The sequence below is a fragment of the Pseudophryne corroboree genome, chromosome 3 (genome assembly GCF_028390025.1).
Source record: "Pseudophryne corroboree isolate aPseCor3 chromosome 3, aPseCor3.hap2, whole genome shotgun sequence".
Classification (NCBI taxonomy): Eukaryota; Metazoa; Chordata; class Amphibia; order Anura; family Myobatrachidae; genus Pseudophryne; species Pseudophryne corroboree.
Window position 1 is genome coordinate 247,142,136 of NC_086446.1, and position 23,911 is coordinate 247,166,046.

Sequence of the window (23,911 nt, forward strand, 5' to 3'; positions counted from 1 at the left end):
ATCCGTTAGTGTTCCGTGATCAGTTACCTTACATTGTCAGACTACTGGCACCCCCTAGTGATGCAAACCACATTGTGTTCTAAATTCAGACTCACACCAGCAAACTGTGCTGTTATTTACTATTGAATATGCTTTAAATAGGATTTACACAAAGATCATAACATACTTATTGTGGCATGTAACAGCCAGACTACATATATGGTACGTGCATAATAGCCTTGGCCAGCTTTCACTCATATACACAGACCTGTGCTGTGGAATCCTATTGGGGAAACTTAATAAAAGTCTACTACCCAAAATTATTTAACAAAAATACCAGGCAGAGCCTGAGGTGTTCGTCACTATCTGTAAGGTCATACAACGTATAATATAGTTACTCACTCAGTCACACTATAAGGGTATAACCAATTAGCGGATAGGGCTGCGAGGTGCTGGCATTCTGACCGTTTCTCCAGAACCTTGCAGCTACCAACACTGCAGACTTTTCCTCACACAGCATAGAGGTGCACAGGAAAATCTGCAATGTTGGGGTCTCCCATTAGTGGTACTGTGTGCAGCCGCTAAGTGCATACTCTGTGACAGCCCTAACAGGTTACAGAACAATACAGATTAAAGATCTCAATTACTCCCTAGAATTTTATTTCAGCACTTGTCTAATTGGTGTGCCACAAAAGTTATAACCCAAGTAAGATTAGGTCATTAAAAGGGAAATCTGTTATGTAATTCATAAAAAAATAAGGATCTCAGTTTATTTATTTATTTTTTACACCTTTGTGTTCATTCTCATTCTTTCCAGTACATTTATATAATCTTATGGTGCGTACACACTGGCCGATATGTCGGGCGTTATATTGAATAAATGATATATCGCGGGTCCGTCGGCCAGCGAGTACAAACGATGCGTCTGTGAACGCCGTCATTCACAGACATATTGCATCGGCCCTGTAGCACAGCCGATGACAAATATATCTACAAATATAATGGTGCATCGCTGTGTGTGTACGGGCCGCACCAGCCAGTGGTGATTGACAGCTGAATTGGGCGGACGCATGTAACTGCTCACACAGTTCGTGACGTCAGTCCCGACAGATCGGGCAGTGTGTATGCTCAACACACGGCCCGGTGCGTCCATAGATATATCAGGATTATAGTCTGCAATATCAATGCTACATAATGTTTCTCACTTGTCACCTATTTTTCAAAAACAGCAACCCCTAAAGATACTGTTTTATGAAGCATTTTAACCCTTGTAATTGCTCAAAGGAATCACAACTACAGGTCTGTCTCTCCTTCACCAGTCCTGCTCAGTACCATCACAACATACCCAGTGTTATGGAGCCTAGTGTAACGTTGCTATTTTCAGGAACTGCTCCACTGGAGATTCCTGAAGAAAGATCCCTGTTCCCGAAGCCGTTAATCCATTCAAAGAAAACAGGAGAGCTAACAGATATACGGGGTATATTTACTAAAGTGCAGGTTTTTAGAAGTGGCGATGTTGCCCATAGCAACTAATCAGATTCTCTTATCATTTATCTAGCACCTTCTAGAAGATAATAGGTTGCTATGGGCAACATCTCCACTTCTAAAATCCCGCAGTTTAGAAAATATACCCCTACCAGTCTCTCCTACACTTAGATTGACATTGGTTGGTAAATAGCTCCAGTTTTCATCACAAAATCAGCAATGAATGGTTACTTACAATACACTGTGTTCTCCATTATACCTCAAGCAGAAGTGTCCTCATACAGCCATCCTTTTTTGTAACATATAGTGAGAGATGACTTGTGCAATTGCCAAGCTGTGCACTTTTCTTTACTTTTGATACTTTTTCCTGAATATTGAGTCTTAGTTCACATATACTAAACTAGAAATTTAGGATTTTTTTTTTATTTTTTCATTTTGTGATAAAGGAATAGGTATAAAATTACAGATTAAACAGGATGATTCATAGCGAGGGTCACACGTACCCGACCTGTATTTTGCCTTTTTACCCTATATTGCATAATTTTTCCTCAGTTTTGTTACTTTTTCCTCGGTTTCGTGTCTTTGTTTACTTATGGGGGGGGGGGGGGTACCCTATTAGCTGAAGATCATTTTTCCCCCCAAAAAAATAGGCTGATAGAATGAATTTTGACCGGTGGTCCTTATTAGACTATCCGATTAGAGACTTTTTGGGGGGGAGAAAAAGGTCCCGTTCTTGGTTGATAACACATGGGATCCGGGATAAGTATCCGGACCCATGTGTTATCACAGTTCTGAGGGCTGCTTTTCAGGGATTTTGCTTCATGTGCAGCATAATTCCCAATAAATGCCGGCTACAGGGGCTAATTGGATACTCCCTGGCGAATCCATTAGCCACGGTAAATTACTGTGGTTAACTGGATACCGCTCACAGTGAGCTAGGAATTTAGATTAGTGTTTTGGCGTGGCAATGTCCGTGGCTCACTAAACAGGGCTATTTAGCATAATTTGAGAATAGGTGTATGTGGACACATCTGTAGAGGGGACTATTTAATGTGCAGTGATCTGCTCACATAGTATTGGTCTCCTGATAAATTAATGAGAGATTACTAGTCCCAAATTTCTTTAGTTAACCATCATTTGCAAAATGCCCTTGGGGTGACTTTTCTTGTGGTGTCAGCTCCATTAAGAGAGGGAAAACACCACCCCCTGCCATCACTAACTAATTTGGGGCACTCATTTTCTGAATGACAGACTCAATTATTTTAAATTATAGACAAACTAATGAGGGATTAAATTGTTAACATGCATTCTTAAGGCAAAAGAATGTTTCTCTGTACCTGAAGCGATTACCGTGCTAGCCCATAAAGTGTTCTCGATGCTTAAGCTTTCATTTATTGGGGGATCACTGTCCTCCTATGGAGAGAGAATAAGTACAGTGCATCTTATGGGGCATACTGTGACATGTGTACAATTAGTATAAATATATATTCTTCAGAAGGTACTAAATATATTTTTAAGAGTAATAATCTTCAAAGAAAGCAGTTACTATCATGATAAAAACAGATTACTAAAAAAATAATAATGCAGTTTATAATAAAACAATGTATACAAGGGGGAGCAAGCACATCTTAAACAGAGTACTTGCTACTGTGCGGTTTAAGGTGTAAAAGGAGCAATACGATGTGATGTAACATGTATAAAACGAGATGTATGGTAAGAACTTACCGTTGTTAAATCTCTTTCTGCGAGGTACACTGGGCTCCACAAGGATTCACATTGGGGTGTAGAGTAGGATCTTGATCTGAGGCACCAACAGGCTCAAAGCTTTTGACTGTTACCAAGATGCACAGCGCCGCCTCCTCTATAACCCCGCTTCCATGCACAGGGAGCTCAGTTTCGTTAACCAGCCCAATGCAGTAACAGGTACCAGAGATGACAATAGCTCGTAGCCAATTACACCACACACTCACCACAGGAGAGGGTGTCAGCGGATATGCCAATACCAACCCAAAGAAGCAAAGTGCGTCAGGGTGGGCGCCTTGTGGAGCCCAGTGTACCTCGCAGAAAGAGATTTAACAACGTTAAGTTCTTGCCATAAATCTCGTTTTCTGCTGCGGGGTAACTGGGCTCCACAAGGATTCACATTGGGGATGTCCTAAAGCAGTTCCTTAGGGGAGGGGACGCACTGTTGCGGGCACAAGAACCCGGCGTCCAAAGGAAGCATCCTGGGAAGCGGCGGTATCAAAGGCATAGAACCTAATGAACGTGTTCCCTGAGGACCACGTAGCCGCCTTGCACAATTGTTCAAGGGTCGCACCACGGTGAGCCGCCCAAGAAGGTCCAACCGACCAAGTAGAATGGGCTCTGATGGTAGTAGGAATCGGACGACCAGCCTGTACATAAGCATGTGCAATCACCATTCTAATTCATCTGGCCAGAGTCTGCTTGGAAGCAGGCCAGCCACATTTGTGAAAACCAAATAATACAAAAAGAGAATCAGATTTCCTAACGGATAAGTCACTCAAGTCCGAGACCCTTCTAGCTGAAGCAATAGCCAGCAAGAATAGGACCTTAAGGGAAAGCCACTTAAGGTCAGCAGAGGCAAGAGGCTCAAACGGAGACTCTTGTAAAAACTCCAAAACCACGACAGATCCCAAGGGGCCACCAGTGGCACATAAGGATGCTGAATCCGCAACACACCCTGAGTGAATGTATGGAAATCAGGTAGGGTGACAATCTTTCTCTGAAACCAAACTGACAAGGCAGAGATGTGAACCTTGAGGGAGGCCAGACGCAGGCCTAAGTCCAGGCCCTATTGTAGAAAGGCCAATAGTTTGGCCGTACTAAACTTGAAAACGTCATGATTGTGAGACGCACACCAAGTAAAGTAAGCATTCCAGACCCTATGGTAAATCCGAGCAGAAGCCGGCTTGCAGGCCATCAACATAGTTTGAACGACCGCCTCAGAAAAACCCTTGGCCCTCAGGACGGAAGCTTCAAGAGCCATGCCGTCAAAGCCAGACGGGCCAAATCCTGGTAAACACAAGGGCCCTGAACTAGGAGGTCTGGTCGTTGTGGAAGTAGAAGGGGACGATCCCACGAGAGACCCAGTAGGTCGGAGAACCAGTGCAGCCTGGGCCACGCCGGAGCGACCAGAAGCAGGTTTCCTCCTTCTTGCTTGAACTTCCGTATTACTCTGGGCAGGAGTGACACAGGAGGGAACACATACGGTAGCTGAAAATTCCATGGAATTGCCAGAGCGTCCACAAACGCAGCTTGAGGATCCCTTGTCCTTGCGCCGAAGACCGGAACCTTGTGATTGCGTCGAGACGCCATCACATCCACATCTAGAAGGCCCCACGTGTCCACGAGAAGTTGAAACACCTCCGGATGGAGGCTCCACTCTCCTGCGTGTACATCCTGACGACTGAGATAATCCGCTTCCCAGTTCAGGACGCCCGGAATAAACACTGCGAATATAGCCGGCAGATGGCGTTCTGCCCACTGAAGAATCCATGATACTTCCTTCATCGCCATGCGGCTCCGAGTGCTGCCTTGATGATTTATGTAAGCAAACGTGGTGGCGCTGTCCGATTGTACTTGAACAGGTCTGTTTTGTATCAGATGCTGGGCCATTGTCAACGCGTTGAACACTGCCCGCAGTTCCAGAATATTGATCGGGAGCAGAGACTCCTCCTTGGTCCACCGACCCTGAAGAGAGTGTTGTTCCAACACCGCGCCCCAATCTCTCAGATTGGCATCCGTCGTCAGAAGGACCCAGTTAGATATCCAGAAGGGACGGCCCCTGCTCAATCGTTGGTCCTGCAGCCACCAGCTCAGGGACAGGTGGACCTCCGGAGAAAATGATATCATGTGAGATCGGATCCGATGAGGCAGGCAGTCCCACTTGGTCAGAATTAACTTCTGGAGAGGGCGAGAGTGGAACTGAGCATACTCCACCATGTCGAAAGCCGACACCATGAGATCCAGCATTTGCATTGCCAAATGTATCGACACTTGCGGACGAGATAGGAAGCATCGAATCCTGTCCTGAAGCTTCAAGACTTTCTCCTGAGACAGGGACAACCTTTGGTTGTGAGTGTACAATAACGCTCCCAGGTGTAACATGCTCCGAGCAGGAACCAGGGAGGATTTCTTCCAGCTGATCAGCCATCCGTAGGCTTTCATGCACTGGACCATCAGATCGAGATGACACAGGAGAAGTTCTGGGGAATTTTCCAGGATCAACAAATCCTCCAAGTACTGTAGAAACCTGACCCCTTGACGGCGGAGTGTAGCCGAGATGACCGCCATAACATTGGTGAAAACCCGGGGAGCCATAGTCAAACCAAAGGGTACTGCCCGAAATTGGTAATGAAGGTTGCCCACCACAAACTGCAGGTACTGTTGTTGAGATACCGCAATAGGAATATGCAGGTAGGCAACCTGTATGTCCAGGGAGACCATATAGTCCCCAGGCTCCATGGCCAGAACTATAGAGCGCAGAGTTTCCATACGAAACTTGGAGACCCACACATGCTTGTTCAAGGACTTCAGATTGAGAATGGGCCGCGAGGACCCGTTCGGTTTCGGGACTAGAAACAGCGGTGAATAGTACCCCTTGCCTCTCTGAGCCAGAGGCACCTGTACTACCACTCCTGTGGTCAGGAGGTAATGTACCGAGTGCAATGTGTTTGCTTTTGCCGGATCCAGAGGCACATCTGTCAGGCAAAATCGATGAGGGGGATGATTCTTGAAGGGCATGGCGCAACCTCGAGCGACGACTTCCCTCACCCAGGTATCTGAAGTGGTCTTCAACCATTCCTGGGAAAAACCTAGAAGTCAGCCCCCCACCCTGGGATCCCCCAGAGGGAGGCCCGCCCCGTCATGCGGCAGGCTTGTCAGTTTTGGAAGCTGGCTGATGGGCGACCCAGGCACGCTTCGGTCTGGACTTGGCAGGTCTGGAAGCACAAGCTTGCTTTGGGTACGCCTGACCTTTTGCTTTACCTGGAGGACGAAAGGGCCGAGGGAAAGTACTTTTAGCCTTCTGTGCGGAAGGGGCCGTACTAAGTAGGCAAGCTGTTTTAGCAGTAGCCAGATCAGCCACAATCTTATTGAGGTCTTCTCCAAAGAGAATGTCTCCCTTGAAAGGAAGCACCTACAGGGTTTTCTTGGAATCCATATCCACCAGGATCTCAACCAAAGGATACGTCTGGCCAAGACGGACGCAGTAGCAGCCTTGGCCGCGAGCACCCCGGCATCGGAGGCCGCCTCCTTAAGGTACAGAGAAGCCGTGGCAATATACGAGAGACATTGTCGAGCATGCTCAGATGCATCGGAAGGCAGTTCCGCCTCAAGCTCCTGAGCCCACGCCTCAACAGCTTCAGCAGCCCAAGTCGCTGCAATAGTTGGCCTTTGCACAGCCCCCGTTAGGGTATAAATCGCTTTTAAACAGCCCTCCACACGGCGATCTGTCGGTTCCTTCAGAGAGGTGCGGTAGTTACTGGCAGAGCAGAGGAAAACAACCATACGCGCTACATGAGAATCTACAGGCGGAGGGGTTTCCCAATTTTTACATACCTCCGCAGAGAGAGGATAGCGAGCCAACAGTCTCTTATTCGGTGTAAATTTTGTCCCCGGATTTATCCAGGATTCCTGACGTATGTCAACCAGGTGTTTAGAATAAGGTAAAACTTGTTTAACCACCTTCTTACGTTTAAACCTATCCAGTTTCTTGGAGACAGTCTCAGGCTCAGAATCATCAGACACATGAAGAATGAGCCGTATGGCCTCAATCAAATCTGGGACATCCACCAATGACTTCCCTTCCCCATCCGACACATCAGCGTCAGTGTCTGTAGGGTCAGTATATGCAACGGCCTCATCAGAGGACGTGTTTGGAATAGCAGTGGATTGGGAGGAGGAAATGGCCCGTTTAGAAGATGACTTAGTCTAATGCGGGCGAGAGTGACACTTAGATTTAGTCATAGATCGGTTCAAATGCTGTAACTGAGTGGAAAGCTGATCCACCCATGGCGGGTTCACAGCAGGGACCATAAACTGTGGCAGTGGCACAGGTGGTCCCACAGGGGGCGTTAATTTAGTCACAAGCGTGTTTAACAATGTGGAAAATGTAGCCCAAGGTGGGTCTTATGATGCCTCAGGTTGTCATATAGCCATACTGAGTATTACAAAGTAATACTCAGTATGGCTATATGACAATAGATATAACAATACACAGTAAACACTGGATGTATATCACAGGGTGTTTGTACCACACAACCCTGAATGTATGCACTTTTTCTTAACTAACACTGTCCCAGTGACAGGCAGAATACTCAAGTGTCCTGTAGGAAGCTCAGCACTGGCAGTCAGGTGGTTCCACAGAGGAGGATTTGCCCTAGCAGTCTCAGGAACAGCGAGGCTCTGTCTGTAATGGCTGCAGACCGGGAGTGAGGGAGAGGGAAGCAGCTCCAGGGCGGTAACATTGCTGAAATGGCGCCCTGGGGCTGGGGGAGAGGGGCCTCAGGTCCGACCTGCTCCCCCCGCTGGCATCCCCACCGGGTGTGCGGGCAGTGTAAAAATGGAGGGTATTTTTATTATATCCCCCTGACCTGTGCCCAAAAGTCAACCCTGGTGGCTAGTGGAGCGGCTGCCCAGTATTCAGTGTCCACGGCCGCGCTGGATCGCGGTAAAGTGCGGCACAGGAGCCCCTTACCTCCCGCTTGTCTGCAACCCAACGATCTGGGAGACGGCAGCGTGTGTGAGACTCACTGTTAGAAGTCGGCGCCTCCGCTGCAGTGACCCGGCAACCAGGGCGCGGGAGTATACAGCGCAGCTGGGGGTGATGGAGCTGCATGCTGGGAAGTCTAAAAGATTTTGCCTGCAGCAGCCCTGTAGTCTTCTTACAAGAATATCTTCTTCTTTCTGTAAAAATGAAGCTCTGAATAGGCTGCTTAAGGCAGCCTCCTGTTAAGTGCCTGCATACTGCATGGCACCAACTTACAAACTGAGCTCCCTGTGCATGGAGGCGGGGTTATAGAGGAGGCGACGCTGTGCATCTTGGGAAAAGTCAAAAGCTTTGAGCCTGTTGGTGCCTCGGATGTGAATCCTTGTGGAGCCCAGTGTACCCCGCAGCAGAAAGGAGAAATATTGTGTGGCGTAATATGTATGAGGGGCAATAATGTGTGGCCTAAGGTGTATAAAGGAGCAATATGGCATGGCGTAACATGTATAACAAGCAATACTGTGTGGCGCAAGGTATATAAGGACAATACGGCATGGCGTAACATGTATAAGGAGCAATACTGCGTGGCATAAGTGTATAAGAAGCAGTACGGTATGGCATAATTTGAACTGGGAGTACTATTGGGTGGTCCCACCCCTACACAATAAGACCATGGACCATTTTTTAGGGGGGCACGATGTTCCTATTTGGAGGGGGCACAATACATATTGATTCACCTGGGCCAACCACTCTCTAGTTCCGCACTGGAACCTTGTAACCTAATATTTTGTTGCACAACCTTTAGAGGCAATCACTGCAATCAAGCGATTTCTGTAGCTCTCAATGAGACTTGTGATCCTATCTACAGGTAGTTTGCTTCAGCTGTGTCAGGTGTTCCAGAGACAATAGAACTCAGATCAGGGCTCATAGAAGGCCACTTCAGAATAGTTCAATGTTTTGTTCTCATCCATTCTTGGGTGCTTTCAGCTGTGACTTTTAAATCATTATACTGTTGGAGGATCCATGTCCTGCCACATAGCTTTCTAACACTGTGAAAGTATGTTTTGCTCCTGCGCTCCTTGACAGTCTTAACATTTTCATGTTCCCTGCATAGATTCAAGTTGCACCGTGCAAGACGCAGGAAAACAGCCCCAAAATATAATCGAGCCTCCTCCATATTTCACTGGTGATCTTTTCTTTGAAAGCTTAAATATTTTCTTCCATGAACAAAGAGCTGACGTGACTTGCCAAAAACTCTAGCTTTAACTCATCTGTTTAAAGGCTAGTCTCCCAGGAGCATTGTGTCAATACGCACTTTAGCAGCCCTCCTGGGTCTTCATCCATGGAGCCCACTGCCGGCCAAAAGAGTCGTATGGTACGATCAGACACTGACATACCTTGACCTTGGAGTTCAGCTTGTATCTCTTTGGAAGTATTCACAGAAACAATAAGATTTTACTTACCGATAAATCTATTTCTCGGAGTCCGTAGTGGATGCTGGGGTTCCTGAAAGGACCATGGGGAATAGCGGCTCCGCAGGAGACAGGGCACAAAAAGTAAAGCTTTTCCAGATCAGGTGGTGTGCACTGGCTCCTCCCCCTATGACCCTCCTCCAGACTCCAGTTAGGTACTGTGCCCGGACGAGCGTACACAATAAGGGAGGATTTTGAATCCCGGGTAAGACTCATACCAGCCACACCAATCACACCGTACAACTTGTGATCTAAACCCAGTTAACAGTATGATAACAGCGGAGCCTCTGAAAGATGGCTTCCTTCAACAATAACCCGAATTAGTTAACAATAACTATGTACAATTATTGCAGATAATCCGCACTTGGGATGGGCGCCCAGCATCCACTACGGACTCCGAGAAATAGATTTATCGGTAAGTAAAATCTTATTTTCTCTATCGTCCTAGTGGATGCTGGGGTTCCTGAAAGGACCATGGGGATTATACCAAAGCTCCCAAACGGGCGGGAGAGTGCGGGTGACTCTGCAGCACCGAATGAGAGAACTCCAGGTCCTCCTTAGCCAGAGTATCAAATTTGTAAAATTTTACAAACGTGTTCTCCCCTGACCACGTAGCTGCTCGGCAAAGTTGTAATGCCGAGACCCCTCGGGCAGCCGCCCAAGATGAGCCCACCTTCCTTGTGGAGTGGGCCTTTACAGATTTAGGCTGTGGCAGGCCTGCCACAGAATGTGCAAGTTGGATTGTGCTACAGATCCAACGAGCAATCGTCTGCTTAGACGCAGGAGCACCCATCTTGTTGGGTGCATACAATATAAACAACGAGTCAGATTTTCTGACTCCAGCTGTCCTTGCAATATATATTTTTAATGCTCTGACAACGTCCAGTAACTTGGAGTCCTCCAAGTCACTTGTAGCCGCAGGCACTACAATAGGCTGGTTCAGATGAAATGCTGACACCACCTTAGGGAGAAAATGCGGACGAGTCCGCAGTTCTGCCCTGTCCGAATGGAAAATCAGATATGGGCTTTTGTAAGATAAAGCTGCCAGTTCTGACACTCTCCTGGCCGAAGCCAGGGCTAGAAGCATGGTCACTTTCCATGTGAGATATTTCAAATCCACCTTCTTTAGTGGTTCAAACCAATGAGATTTTAGAAAGTCCAAAACCACATTGAGATCCCACGGTGCCACTGGAGGCACCACAGGAGGCTGTATATGTAGCACTCCCTTAACAAAGGTCTGGACTTCAGGGACTGAAGCCAATTCTTTTTGAAAGAAAATCGACAGGGCCGAAATTTGAACCTTAATAGATCCCAATTTGAGACCCATAGACAATCCTGATTGCAGGAAATGTAGGAATCGACCCAGTTGAAATTCCTCCGTCGGAGCACTCCGATCTTCGCACCACGCAACATATTTTCGCCAAATTCGGTGATAATGTTGCACGGTTACTTCCTTCCTTGCTTTAATCAAAGTAGGAATGACTTCTTCCGGCATGCCTTTTTCCTTTAGGATCCGGCGTTCAACCGCCATGCCGTCAAACGCAGCCGCGGTAAGTCTTGAAACAGACAGGGACCCTGCTGAAGCAAGTCCCTCCTTAGAGGTAGAGGCCACGGATCTTCCGTGATCATCTCTTGAAGTTCCGGGTACCAAGTCCTTCTTGGCCAATCCGGAACCACTAGTATCGTCCTTACGCCTCTTTGCCGTATAATTCTCAATACTTTTGGTATGAGAGGCAGAGGAGGAAACACATACACCGACTGGTACACCCAAGGCGTTACCAGCGCGTCCACAGCTATTGCCTGCGGATCTCTTGACCTGGCGCAATACCTGTCCAGTTTTTTGTTGAGGCGAGACGCCATCATGTCCACCATTGGTCTTTTCCAACGGGTTACCAGCAAGTGGAAGACTTCTGGATGAAGTCCCCACTCTCCCGGGTGAAGATCGTGTCTGCTGAGGAAGTCTGCTTCCCAGTTGTCCACTCCCGGGATGAACACTGCTGACAGTGCTATCACATGATTCTCTGCCCAGCGAAGAATCCTTGCAGCTTCTGCCATTGCACTCCTGCTTCTTGTGCCGCCCTGTCTGTTCACATGGGCGACTGCCGTGATGTTGTCCGACTGGATCAACACCGGTTTTCCCTGAAGCAGAGGTTCTGCCTGGCTTAGAGCATTGTATATTGCTCTTAGTTCCAGAATGTTTATGTGAAGAGACGTTTCCAGGCTCGTCCATACTCCCTGGAAGTTTCTTCCTTGTGTGACTGCTCCCCAGCCTCTCAGGCTGGCGTCCGTGGTCACCAGGATCCAATCCTGTATGCCGAATCTGCGGCCCTCCAATAGATGAGCACTCTGCAACCACCACAGAAGAGACACCCTTGTCCTTGGAGACAGGGTTATCCGCAGGTGCATCTGAAGATGCGACCCTGCCATTTTTCCCAGGACTCTTGTGCATTGATGTACAGACACCTTTCCTGGTTTTAGGAGGTTCCTGACAAGCTCGGATAACTCCTTGGCTTTTTCCTCCGGGAGAAAAACCTTTTTCTGAACCGTGTCCAGAATCATCCCTAGGAACAGCAGACGAGTTGTCGGCATTAACTGGGATTTTGGAATATTCAGAATCCACCCGTGCTGTTTTAGCACTTCTTGAGACAGTGCTAATCCCATCTCTAGCTGTTCTCTGGACCTTGCCCTTATTAGGAGATCGTCCAAGTATGGGATAATTAATATGCCTTTTCTTCGAAGAAGAATCATCATCTCGGCCATTACCTTTGTAAAGACCCGAGGTGCCGTGGACAATCCGAACGGCAGCGTCTGAAACTGATAGTGACAGTTTTGTACAACGAACCTGAGGTACCCCTGGTGTGAGGGGTAAATTGGAACGTGGAGATACGCATCCTTGATGTCCAAGGATACCATAAAGTCCCCCTCTTCCAGGTTCGCTATCACTGCTCTGAGTGACTCCATCTTGAACTTGAACTTCTTTATGTACAGGTTCAAGGACTTCAGATTTAGAATAGGCCTTACCGAGCCATCCGGCTTCGGTACCACAAAAAGAGTGGAATAATACCCCTTCCCTTGTTGTAGAAGAGGTACCTTGACTATCACCTGCTGAGAGTACAGCTTGTGAATGGCTTCCAAAACCGTCTCCCTTTCGGAGGGGGACGTTGGTAAAGCAGACTTCAGGAAACGGCGAGGAGGATCTGTCTCTAATTCCAACCTGTACCCCTGAGATATTATCTGCAGGATCCAGGGATCTACCTGCGAGTGAGCCCACTGCGCGCTGTAATTTTTGAGACGACCACCCACCGTCCCCGAGTCCGCTTGAGAAGCCCCAGCGTCATGCTGAGGCTTTTGTAGAAGCCGGGGAAGGCTTCTGTTCCTGGGAAGGAGCTGCCTGTTGCTGTCTCTTCCCTCGACCTCTGCCTCGTGGCAGATATGAATAGCCCTTTGCTCTCTTATTTTTAAAGGAACGAAAGGGCTGCGGTTGAAAAGTCGGTGCCTTTTTCTGTTGGGGAGTGACTTGAGGTAGAAAGGTGGATTTCCCGGCTGTAGCCGTGGCCACCAAATCTGATAGACCGACTCCAAATAACTCCTCCCCTTTATACGGCAAAACTTCCATATGTCGTTTTGAATCCGCATCGCCTGTCCACTGTCGCGTCCATAAAGCTCTTCTGGCCGAAATGGACATAGCACTTACCCGTGATGCCAGTGTGCAGATATCCCTCTGTGCATCACGCATATAAAGAAATGCATCCTTTATTTGTTCTAACGACCGTAAAATATTGTCCCTGTCCAGGGTATCAATATTTTCAATCAGGGACTCTGACCAAACTACCCCAGCACTGCACATCCAGGCAGTCGCTATAGCTGGTCGTAGTATAACACCTGCATGTGTGTATATACTTTTTTGGATATTTTCCATCCTCCTATCTGATGGATCTTTAAGTGCGGCCGTCTCAGGAGAGGGTAACGCCACTTGTTTAGATAAGCGTGTTAGCGCCTTGTCCACCCTAGGAGGTGTTTCCCAGCGCTCCCTAACCTCTGGCGGGAAAGGGTATAATGCCAATAATTTCTTTGAAATTATCAGCTTTTTATCAGGGGCAACCCACGCTTCATTACACACGTCATTTAATTCTTCTGATTCAGGAAAAACTATAGGTAGTTTTTTCACACCCCACATAATACCCTGTTTAGTGGTACCTGTAGTATCAGCTAAATGTAACGCCTCCTTCATTGCCAAAATCATATAACGTGTGGCCCTACTGGAAAATACGGTTGATTCGTCACCGTCACCACTGGAGTCAGTGCCTGTGTCTGGGTCTGTGTCGACCGACTGAGGCAAAGGGCGTTTCACAGCCCCTGACGGTGTTTGAGTCGCCTGGACAGGCACTAATTGATTGTCCGGCCGTCTCATGTCGTCAAACGACTGCTTTAGCGTGTTGACACTATCCCGTAGTTCCATAAATAAAGGCATCCATTCTGGTGTCGACTCCCTAGGGGGTGACATCCTCATATTTGGCAATTGCTCCGCCTCCACACCAATATCGTCCTCATACATGTCGACACACACGTACCGACACACAGCAGACACACAGGGAATGCTCCTAACGAAGACAGGACCCACTAGCCCTTTGGGGAGACAGAGGGAGAGTTTGCCAGCACACACCAAAAGCGCTATATATAACAGGGATAGCCTTATAATAAGTGCTCCCTTATAGCTGCTTTATATATATCAAAATATCGCCATAAATTTGCCCCCCTTCTCTGTTTTACCCTGTTTCTGTAGTGCAGTGCAGGGGAGAGACCTGGGAGCCGTCCTGACCAGCGGAGCTGTGAGAGGAAATGGCGCCGTGTGCTGAGGAGATAGGCCCCGCCCCTTTTCCGGCGGGCTCGTCTCCCGCTATTTAGTGAATCCAGGCAGGGGTTAAATATCTCCATATAGCCTCTGGGGGCTATATGTGAGGTATTTTTAGCCTTTATATAGGTTACATTTGCCTCCCAGGGCGCCCCCCCCAAGCGCCCTGCACCCTCAGTGACTGCGTGTGAAGTGTGCTGAGAGGAAAATGGCGCACAGCTGCAGTGCTGTGCGCTACCTTTAGAAGACTGCAGGAGTCTTCAGCCGCCGATTCTGGACCTCTTCTGACTTCAGCATCTGCAAGGGGGCCGGCGGCGCGGCTCCGGTGACCATCCAGGCTGTACCTGTGATCGTCCCTCTGGAGCTGATGTCCAGTAGCCAAGAAGCCAATCCATCCTGCACGCAGGTGAGTTCACTTCTTCTCCCCTCAGTCCCTCGTTGCAGTGATCCTGTTGCCAGCAGGACTCACTGTAAAATAAAAAACCTAAGCTAAACTTTTTCTAAGCAGCTCTTTAGGAGAGCCACCTAGATTGCACCCTTCTCGGCCGGGCACAAAAATCTAACTGGAGTCTGGAGGAGGGTCATAGGGGGAGGAGCCAGTGCACACCACCTGATCTGGAAAAGCTTTACTTTTTGTGCCCTGTCTCCTGCGGAGCCGCTATTCCCCATGGTCCTTTCAGGAACCCCAGCATCCACTAGGACGATAGAGAAATCAAGATATGTGGACATGGCACTAAAGACTTTATCTTTAACGTGCTTGTTTATAATTATCTTTCTGATTTCCTCAGAAAATTCACTCCTTTGCCATTTTTGGTTCATGTTCAGTGTGGTGCGCACTGTGATACCAAACAGCAGAGGACTACTTTTCTTCATTTAATTATGCTTAATGACTGATTAGAAGATTAAAGACATGACGCTAATTCAAGAAGGCAATTAGTTTGATGTATCACTATAATCTAATTACTTATTATTTTTCTAAGGTGTAAAAAGAAATCTGTATAGGCCATTTTATAATACCTTTGGGGAATAAGCAATAATGTATCTCTTTTCACAGTAAATTTGCTTTTTTCTAAGAAATACCAAAGGCATGCATGTATACATGAAAAAGTAGCTTTTAATTTAATAACTTTTCAGGAGTAATGTTTCAATGCGCTGTGAGGGTAGCAAAAAATCTGTCCACGTCTGTATTAGGCCTCTCTGTGCCATTATAGTGCACTGTATACAATGATGCTTCATAGTACATCTTAGTGCTGTCACATATTACAGTATTCAAGGGACAGAAAAATGATAGAATACAAAAGTATGATGTAAAAAGGAATGGCCAGATGTTCACAAAAGCATATTTACAATGAAAACACCTGCATTACGTTTGTGTATTTTCTGTTAGTATTAAGTTAGCGTTTATTATTCAAGTTAACATAATAGGAACATTTTGCCTTTTTATACTCCTTTATTATAGGAATAATAGTTATTTTTGATAGATTTCGTTTTTTGATATTTGAAAATGTTTTTCAAGCGACAATTTCATTGAACAAGCCCAAAAGGACGTTATATATGAAATGCAACCTTAGGAACAGGTTTCCCAAGTGCTAAGCTTAAACTGTCATGATTATTTCATTCCTCTACTCAGTGTGAAGCCATATGAGAGAACGTTCACGGTGGTGGATACTAACCAACTGTCTAATATTGAAATTTGTACACGCAGACAGAAATGCAATGATGTCTTATTTCACTCAAAAACACAATAGTAAAATCTAGGGGTTTAAACAAGGCTCACCCTTGTGAATGTTCCAGCAAAATTATGGATGTCAATATTGGGTTCTTCTGCATACACATAAGATCGGATCTGGAGCAAGTCCTACAAGGTAAGAACATGTAAGTATAGACTGTAATGGTTTTCCTTTAGATTGTGGCACTTAATACGTTTTCATTGGTCTGTACAATTTACATCAATTATTTAAACCATAAAATAAAATGACATTAAAAAACACTTAAGCAGGCATTTTTGTTCCTTATATGTTTAGCTGTAAAATCCAATAAATATGCTTGTTCTGTTTATCATTATTATATACAAGGGGGTGGTTCATTTAGTAAGGTAAGACCTCTCACGTGTGTAATGTTCTCTATTTTTTTTTAAGTTCCCACAATGCTAGAGCAGGAAGACCACTGCTTCCCCTCACAGCACTTACACTGCGTATCGTATCAGTCATACTGTCCTAACATCAGATGTAAGATGGCAGGGCTGGCGGATACATGGCCAAACATTAAGGTGCGTAGTGTGATCAGATTTGTGTGTCTAAGGGTCACATCAGCAGCTAAAATGCATTATCAAGTTGTTGACGTTTACGGTGATAACTGCCACTCCAACCTTCACAAGGGGGAAGCATGCTTCCCCCCCTCCCACTATGACAGAGATGCAGGCACACTAGGGAGAGGGAGTGCTTACCTGCGGATCCCCGCGGAAACTTCTCCTTTAAAAAGTCGGCTGCCACAGCGTGGTATGCTCCATCCCTAGCCGGCTCTTCACAGATGCATTACTGGGAGGAGTTGGGGATGTACCAGCAGGCTCAGCATGGCCACGCCTCCTCCTAGTAATGCAACTGTGAAGAGCAGGCTAGGACAGAGAATGGGGCATAGCACCCTGCGGAGGCAGACTTTGTAAAGTCCTGCAATAGCTCTATGCTGAATCGTGGAATAACAAATGGTGTAATGGTTAGCATTACTGCCTCACAACACTGAAGTCATGGGTTACATTCCCACTGTCAGCCAATGGTGTGGAGTTTGTATATTCTCCCCGTACTTGCGTGGGTTGCCTCCAGTTTCCTCCCACAATTGAAAAATATACTGGTAGGTTAACTGGATTCCAACAACAAAAATTAACCCTAGCGTGAATGTATGTGCGTGTAAATGTGGTAGGGAATATAGATTGTAAACTCCACTGTGGCAGGGACTGATGTGAATGGCCAAAATATTCTCTATAAAAGCACTGCGCAATATGTGTGCGCTATATAAATAACTGGTAATAAATAAGCTGCTTAATGGGGTGTGGTATGGTATGCCGGCGGTCGGGCTCCCGGCGACCAGCATATCGGCGCCGGGAGCCCGACCGCCGGCTTACTGACAGTGTGGCGAGCGCAAATGAGCCCCTTGCGGGCAGGGTGGCGCGCTATTTTATTCTCCCTCCAGGGGGGTTGTGGACCCCCACGAGGGAAAATAAGTGTCGTATGCCGGCTGTCGGGATTCCGGCGCCAGTATACTGTGCGCCGGGATCCCGACAGCCGGCATACTGAAGACCACCCGCTTAATGACCCTGTGATATCATTACATCTTAATACAGAAATAATTATTCAGAAAATTGTGTATCTATGGTATGGAGTTTGAGTTCTACATATTGGTTTTAGTTTTACAGTGTGTCCTTGTGACTGGATGGAATGATGGACTCTGTTAGCAGCTGTACGAGCTGCTAAGATCTACATTCTACAGTATTTACTTGCTAATCCTAAAATGAAAAAATAAATAAATAAATAAACAGTGGAACAAAAAGTAAATCACCCAGAGCAATCTCTTTTTGTTTTTATAATATCCCTCCACTGTAGCAATCAATCCGAGTATCTACAATGGCTTCAATGTGATATATAATTTAGTAGCAATCTGAAGAGCGTGTATAAGAAAAATGTAAGAGCAGTATTATTAAAGTAAATAAATATAATGTACTGTATACATACACACACTTTGGCATGCACTTTGTTTCCCTTTTAAAATTCTTACCCATCAAACTTCCAACAATTATAAACAACTAAAGTATACTTTACACACAGAGTGAGACACATTTCAGTCATTTTCTTATAACTTGGGGCAGCCATTGTGAGGGGTATAGATACTCTTTAGGCGAATGCAGCCAATCAATTCATTAGGAAGTGTAACATATACTTTATATATTGCAGTAGTGCAGGCTAGCAAAGAATATATAACTATTAATATATTCATAAAGAACAAATCTGTTTCATAGAACTGAATAGCCTATTTTAGACGGATATGTTGATCATTACAGATTAAGGAACCGCTGGTGTGAGCCTCTGAGTTTTATTCCTCTATAGTAAAGTATAAAGATAGAACAAGATATTTTTCAGAAGGCAAAAATGTGATGCTCTGAGAGAAAAAGCGACAGAACAGCATCAGACGAGGCAATAGATTTATCCTAGGAGAAACATCTGTACAGAATAGATGCTCATGGTATGTAATAAAGAGGGGCCAATACTTGAAGGCTCCCCTACTAAGAAGTGAAACACTAGACAAATTCTGGAAGGGGTGGCAAAGATAAACATCTCCCCATAGCCGCAATGTATGCAGTTATTCTGGTCTCTGTCCTTAGTGTAATCTGAAAAGATAAAACATCTGGACAGCCCCAGGACATGGATTTATTGCTGACAGATGAAGTAAAGCGAACCACTGATGCTCCATTTAAGTTGCACCCATGGTTAGCATAATATGGGGTTAATGGGTCGGTGCATGAGTAAATAAATCAAGGGATTTTTGGGCAATAAGTATTAAACTGTCAAAGCAGCACTGGCTGAGCAGACACCAGTAACGCTGAGGAAGAAATGACTGTAATATGCATGGTAAACAGGGGATGTAGTTTGTAGACCACCAGTCACAATACCGACGCCTGCATCCCAAAAACTCAAAATCCTATTCTCACTCGTGGGTGTACAGCAAGGGGTTTTGTTGTGCGCCCACCCCCACCCCCCTCCGCTGGCATTCTAAACCCCGGGATCCCGGCGTCTGTATGATGACTGGCAGGATCCCAAACGCCGGACACCCATACCCAACCCGTAGACAGTACAGAATATTTATTACAGCAGCAGTCTGCCGTTGCTACTTTCCAACCAACAGACCAGTGTTTCTGTGCCTCAGGACACTTGCAGGGGGTGCCTCGGATTAGTGGTCCAGGACAGACTGTAAGCGTGCGAGCAGGGTCTTCCTACCTCTATGTCTGTCTGTTTTTACCCAGTATTGTTCTATTACTGTTGTTCTAATTGTAAAGCGCAACGGAATATGCTGCACTATATAAGAAACTGTTAATAAATAAATAATTAAATAAATTATGGTCAATGTAATAGGCAAAGCCAGTGTTGGTGGCTGTCAATCATAAAACATGTGGATAAACAGAAGAAAATCCTGCCTCTCACCACACAATTGAACCTAAGGATGACATATAAAAACACAATTTACTTAATATTTATTTCTAATTTTCTTAATAAGAAACTTTTGGCCTAGGTTTGCCATGAAAAAAATTCTGATACATTAGGGCGCCGTGATTCAAAAAAACTTTGGGAACCACTGCAATAGACCCTGGACGTTGCAGAAAATGAAGTCTACTTCCAGTACTCTAAAATCTTATCATTCTTCTGCTGGTGATGTTGTTCAAAAAAATTATGTTTTGTAAATGTCAAAGAAGACTGTATAGAATTCTTGTTGCAGCGGTTTACCTAGATCTATAGTGGTGTTTCTCGAGTTACAACAAAAAAACTAAAATAAAATAAATACAAAAATAAAAATAAAAATAAAGAAATGTGCTTATGGTCTGTTTGCCACAAAGTTCCCATTCCAATATAAATCTCCATATCTCAACAAAACAAATCTATCATAATAAGCACTGAGCAATAAATAAAGACATAGGGGTATATTCAATTGACGTTGAAAGCTGCCGCCTGTCGAAAAGACGGCAGTTCCGACTTTTTTGTAAGTCGGAAGGGGTTCCAACCTATTCAATATATTCGACAAGTTAAGGAATTCGACTTGTCGAAAAGCACATGGATCGGCGGAATAGCTGCCGATCCATGTGCTTGTGTCGAAAACGGGGCCAAAACCACCAGGTTTTGGCCCCCTTTTCGACCATCTCAGTCAGATATAAAAAAATATCGGTCTGAGATGTGGGACCCACAGGAGGAGGGGGGGAGAGCCGCGGGCATACAGGGGAGATCAGTGCTACAGCACAGCGTTGCAGCAGGATGTCACACAGCCGCGCCGCTCACGGCAGCTTCCACCCGGCTCCAGCAAGTTAGGTCACACTTGCTGGAGCCGGGTGGACACTGCCGTGAGGTCGGGCGGCTGTGTGACAACCTCCTGCAGCGCTGATCTCCTCCGTCTGCCGGCGGCTGTCCCCGCTGGTCTCCCCGCGGCTCCCCTTCCCCCCTCTGAAAAAGTCGAATTGAGATGAGATTGAATAGGGGTTGTCGGATCCATTTTGACAAATGCATGTCGGAATGGATCAGACGCTAATTGAATATACTCTATAATGTAACTGAAGACACATTAATGTAATGTAGTAGGATAGTGAAAAGGTTTAGATAAATGGTACAATCTGCTTGTGAACATCCCATGGCTGCAAGGCATTTTCTCCATAGTGAAAGAGTAATTGCTATAAGGCATTGCATACACATGGTTGTAGAAAATGATCATGGCTGACAGTGGCATAAAAACAAAGTTTGCTCCCCTCTGCCAAAAGAGTTTCTAGCACCTATCCCCCCACTCCTCCATGGCATTTTATTAAAACAGGGCTGTTTGTAGACAATTTGGCTTCCAATGAGAACAGTTAAAAATGCACCCACCCCCCCCAGACATTTTAAAAATAAATTATTTGTGCACTTCAAAACGGGGGCGGCACCACTGCAAGGGCGTGGTCTTACTGCACGGGGCGTGGCCTTTCAGGAAAAGACTACCTTACTAGCTTTCTGCATCTTCTGCAGGCGGCGCCATCGGTCCTGGCAGTTCTAGGTAATGCTATACGCGCTGACAGCGTGTGACTCATGGGTCAGCTGCAGCTGCTCTCCACACACACACACACACAAGCCTGCCCACAGTAACTGTTACTCCTCATAGACAGTCGCTGCGTTCCGCCCTCACCTCTTGCCGATTGAGCGCCACTCGCGGCTGCAGGAGCGTCAGTCGGCACTATTGGCTATACTACACGGCTGCAGGAGGTGCAGAAGTGCTGTCTCAGAATCAGTCACACCAGTCAGCGCCAGTGCCCCCAAGCCATCACTGGGTCTGTGGGGGATATTGCTACACCACTAATGACTACAATAATGGGATGTCTTGCTTTATCAGCACAGGTATTTCTATATACTGTCTCAGGTTGTCTTTTAAGATGTCCTGAACAGATCTTCCTTAAATGGTTTAAAAAACAAAAACAAAACAACAACACGTCACACCTTGCCAATCCTACATCCTAGGTTTCAGGCAGAACAGAACTGTACCGCAGGGTTGTTATTCAGTGAATATAAGTGTCCCTACAGAACTCTGGTAGTGTGCAACAGTGATCTTTATCTCTCAGTGCTACATACAATTATACAAAAAAAAATGTACTGATTGCACTGTCCCTCTTATTTCATGTGTAACACTCTGCTTATATATTCTCTAGCATGTAGAAAACAAAAAACTTTATCCACAAGTGTAACGAGTACACATGTTAACTTGTTGGAACCATTTATCCTATTTTATTAAACAATTATTTATGATTTATTGTGTATCTTCAGTTACCCAAATTATTATTTTATTTTGCATCACATAACAATGATACACTGTGGAGCTGTAAAACAACACTGGTGCACTGTGTAATAGATTTACAGCCATATAGATTTATATCCCTGAACGACTCCTGCAGAAGAAGCTGGGTGGTTATTAATTACCAGCAGCAGCATGATGTCATGCGATAAGTACACTGAATACTTACAGCGGCTGTGGGAAGTCTCTGTGTGCAGGACACAGGCAATCGCAGCTTCCAGTCTGTCTCTCCATCCAGCTGATCAGTGCGCAGAAAGCAAGAGCCTAGCAAAAGGGGACACAAATTACTTTTCACACGTCACCGAGACCTCATCCCCATCACCGACTGCTTCCGGCTAATGACACAGAAACATGGAATATTGATGGCAGATAAAGAACCAGTCTACCATGTATGCCCATCTTATATATTAACAAGTTTACAAGTCTCAGGACAGACTTTACGGTGTGCCTATCTTTAGTTAGGAACTGAGTTTTCCAAGCCACTACTGTGTCTCTCTAAAGTACAGCTTGATCTGCTCTGGAAACCACTCATCTTCTAAAGCTTGGTAAAACCATTTATGTGCTTGAAGGTTTTAATAATTTGCCTTTCTATAACTCTTTCTGCCTCCAAGCAGCGCCAATTGTATTTTATCAGTTGATTTGTAATTCGCACAGTGCTCCAAAGAACCAAATACAAAAAACATATAAAATAGACATTCAAGGTGACTGAAATAAGCACAGATGTGCAGAGCTTGAAATCTAGTGAATTTCTATTCCCCTCAATGACGCCTCTACAGCTGGAAACGGAACCAGTATTTTGGGAAGCAAAACTGAAGAATATTTTTTTAGCCTTTAGCTATATAATTTGGGATTTACATTTGTTTTCAGCACTTTTAACTTCTCAGAGACACGTCTTGTGCAGTAAACAAGGACTTATAACTTTTAGTATACACGAACACAGGAAAAAATAGGGATAAAACCCCACAAAAAATAATATTTGAGAAGGAGCAGCAGTGAGGGTCCGTTACCATTTTTTTCTGATGTCCTTAGAAATATCATATCAGCTGGTATCCTCTGATTCTATTAAAAATAAAAGATATAAAAACAAATCAGTTCTATTTATGGTTTAGAAACTTTTCGCAGTTTTAATATATAAAAATGAATGGGTTACAAGAAAAAAAACACACACACACACACACACACACACACACAAAACACTAAAATAAGAGGAGTGTAGCCACTTAGTATTAAAGTGCACCAGTCCCCACCCACACGCACATCATGTATTGAGGCACTTTGTGGGCTGATCATTAATGGATTGCAATCTATCACTTTACCAGGAGCAAATGATCTCTCTAAAGGCTCCACCATATGGAAAATGACAAGGGCACATTAATAAATCACTTCAATTATCCACATTTACTATCAGAGCCTGTTTATTTATCATGTAATTAGGTGTAAACATGATTCTCTCTCAAGCCCCAATTTAGGTTATGCATCTTGTAAAAGGAGAAATAGGTCACAATATGGCAGATTGTAGTTTTTAACAACAAAATTAGCAGAAAATGTTCTCTACACATGGAATTTTTTTCACTAAGATACTCCCATGTGTCGGTGAAGAGTAGAAATAACTTATTCCGTAAAGAGAACCTAAAGTTCTCTGAATATGTATTACCATGTATGAAAGCCATTATTCTGCCTCTGTCAATTTAAAATGACAATCACCTTACAGCTGAATAGAAATTTCAGTACCTAAACTCTCTTAAAAATTAGATTAAGGAACATTTGTGTGGCTATATACAGAGCCTGATTCAGAGATGGACACAGAACCTGGTATTTTCAGTTGAGCGA

General features: G+C 45.3%; 1 protein-coding gene across 2 annotated transcripts in view; it reads right to left on the reverse strand.

The window, feature by feature from the left end:
• The window catches only part of ATP9A (ATPase phospholipid transporting 9A (putative)), a 366,971-nt gene that overhangs the window by 143,031 nt on the left and 200,029 nt on the right, over positions 1–23,911 (reverse strand). For both annotated transcript variants that reach the window (XM_063958977.1, XM_063958978.1), the window contains 4 exons: positions 23,089–23,140; positions 22,251–22,345; positions 16,293–16,373; positions 2,802–2,877 (listed from right to left, as the gene is read on the reverse strand). In XM_063958977.1, the coding sequence (XP_063815047.1) occupies positions 2,802–2,877; positions 16,293–16,373; positions 22,251–22,345; positions 23,089–23,140 (304 nt within the window). The remainder of the gene's footprint in view (positions 1–2,801; positions 2,878–16,292; positions 16,374–22,250; positions 22,346–23,088; positions 23,141–23,911) is intronic.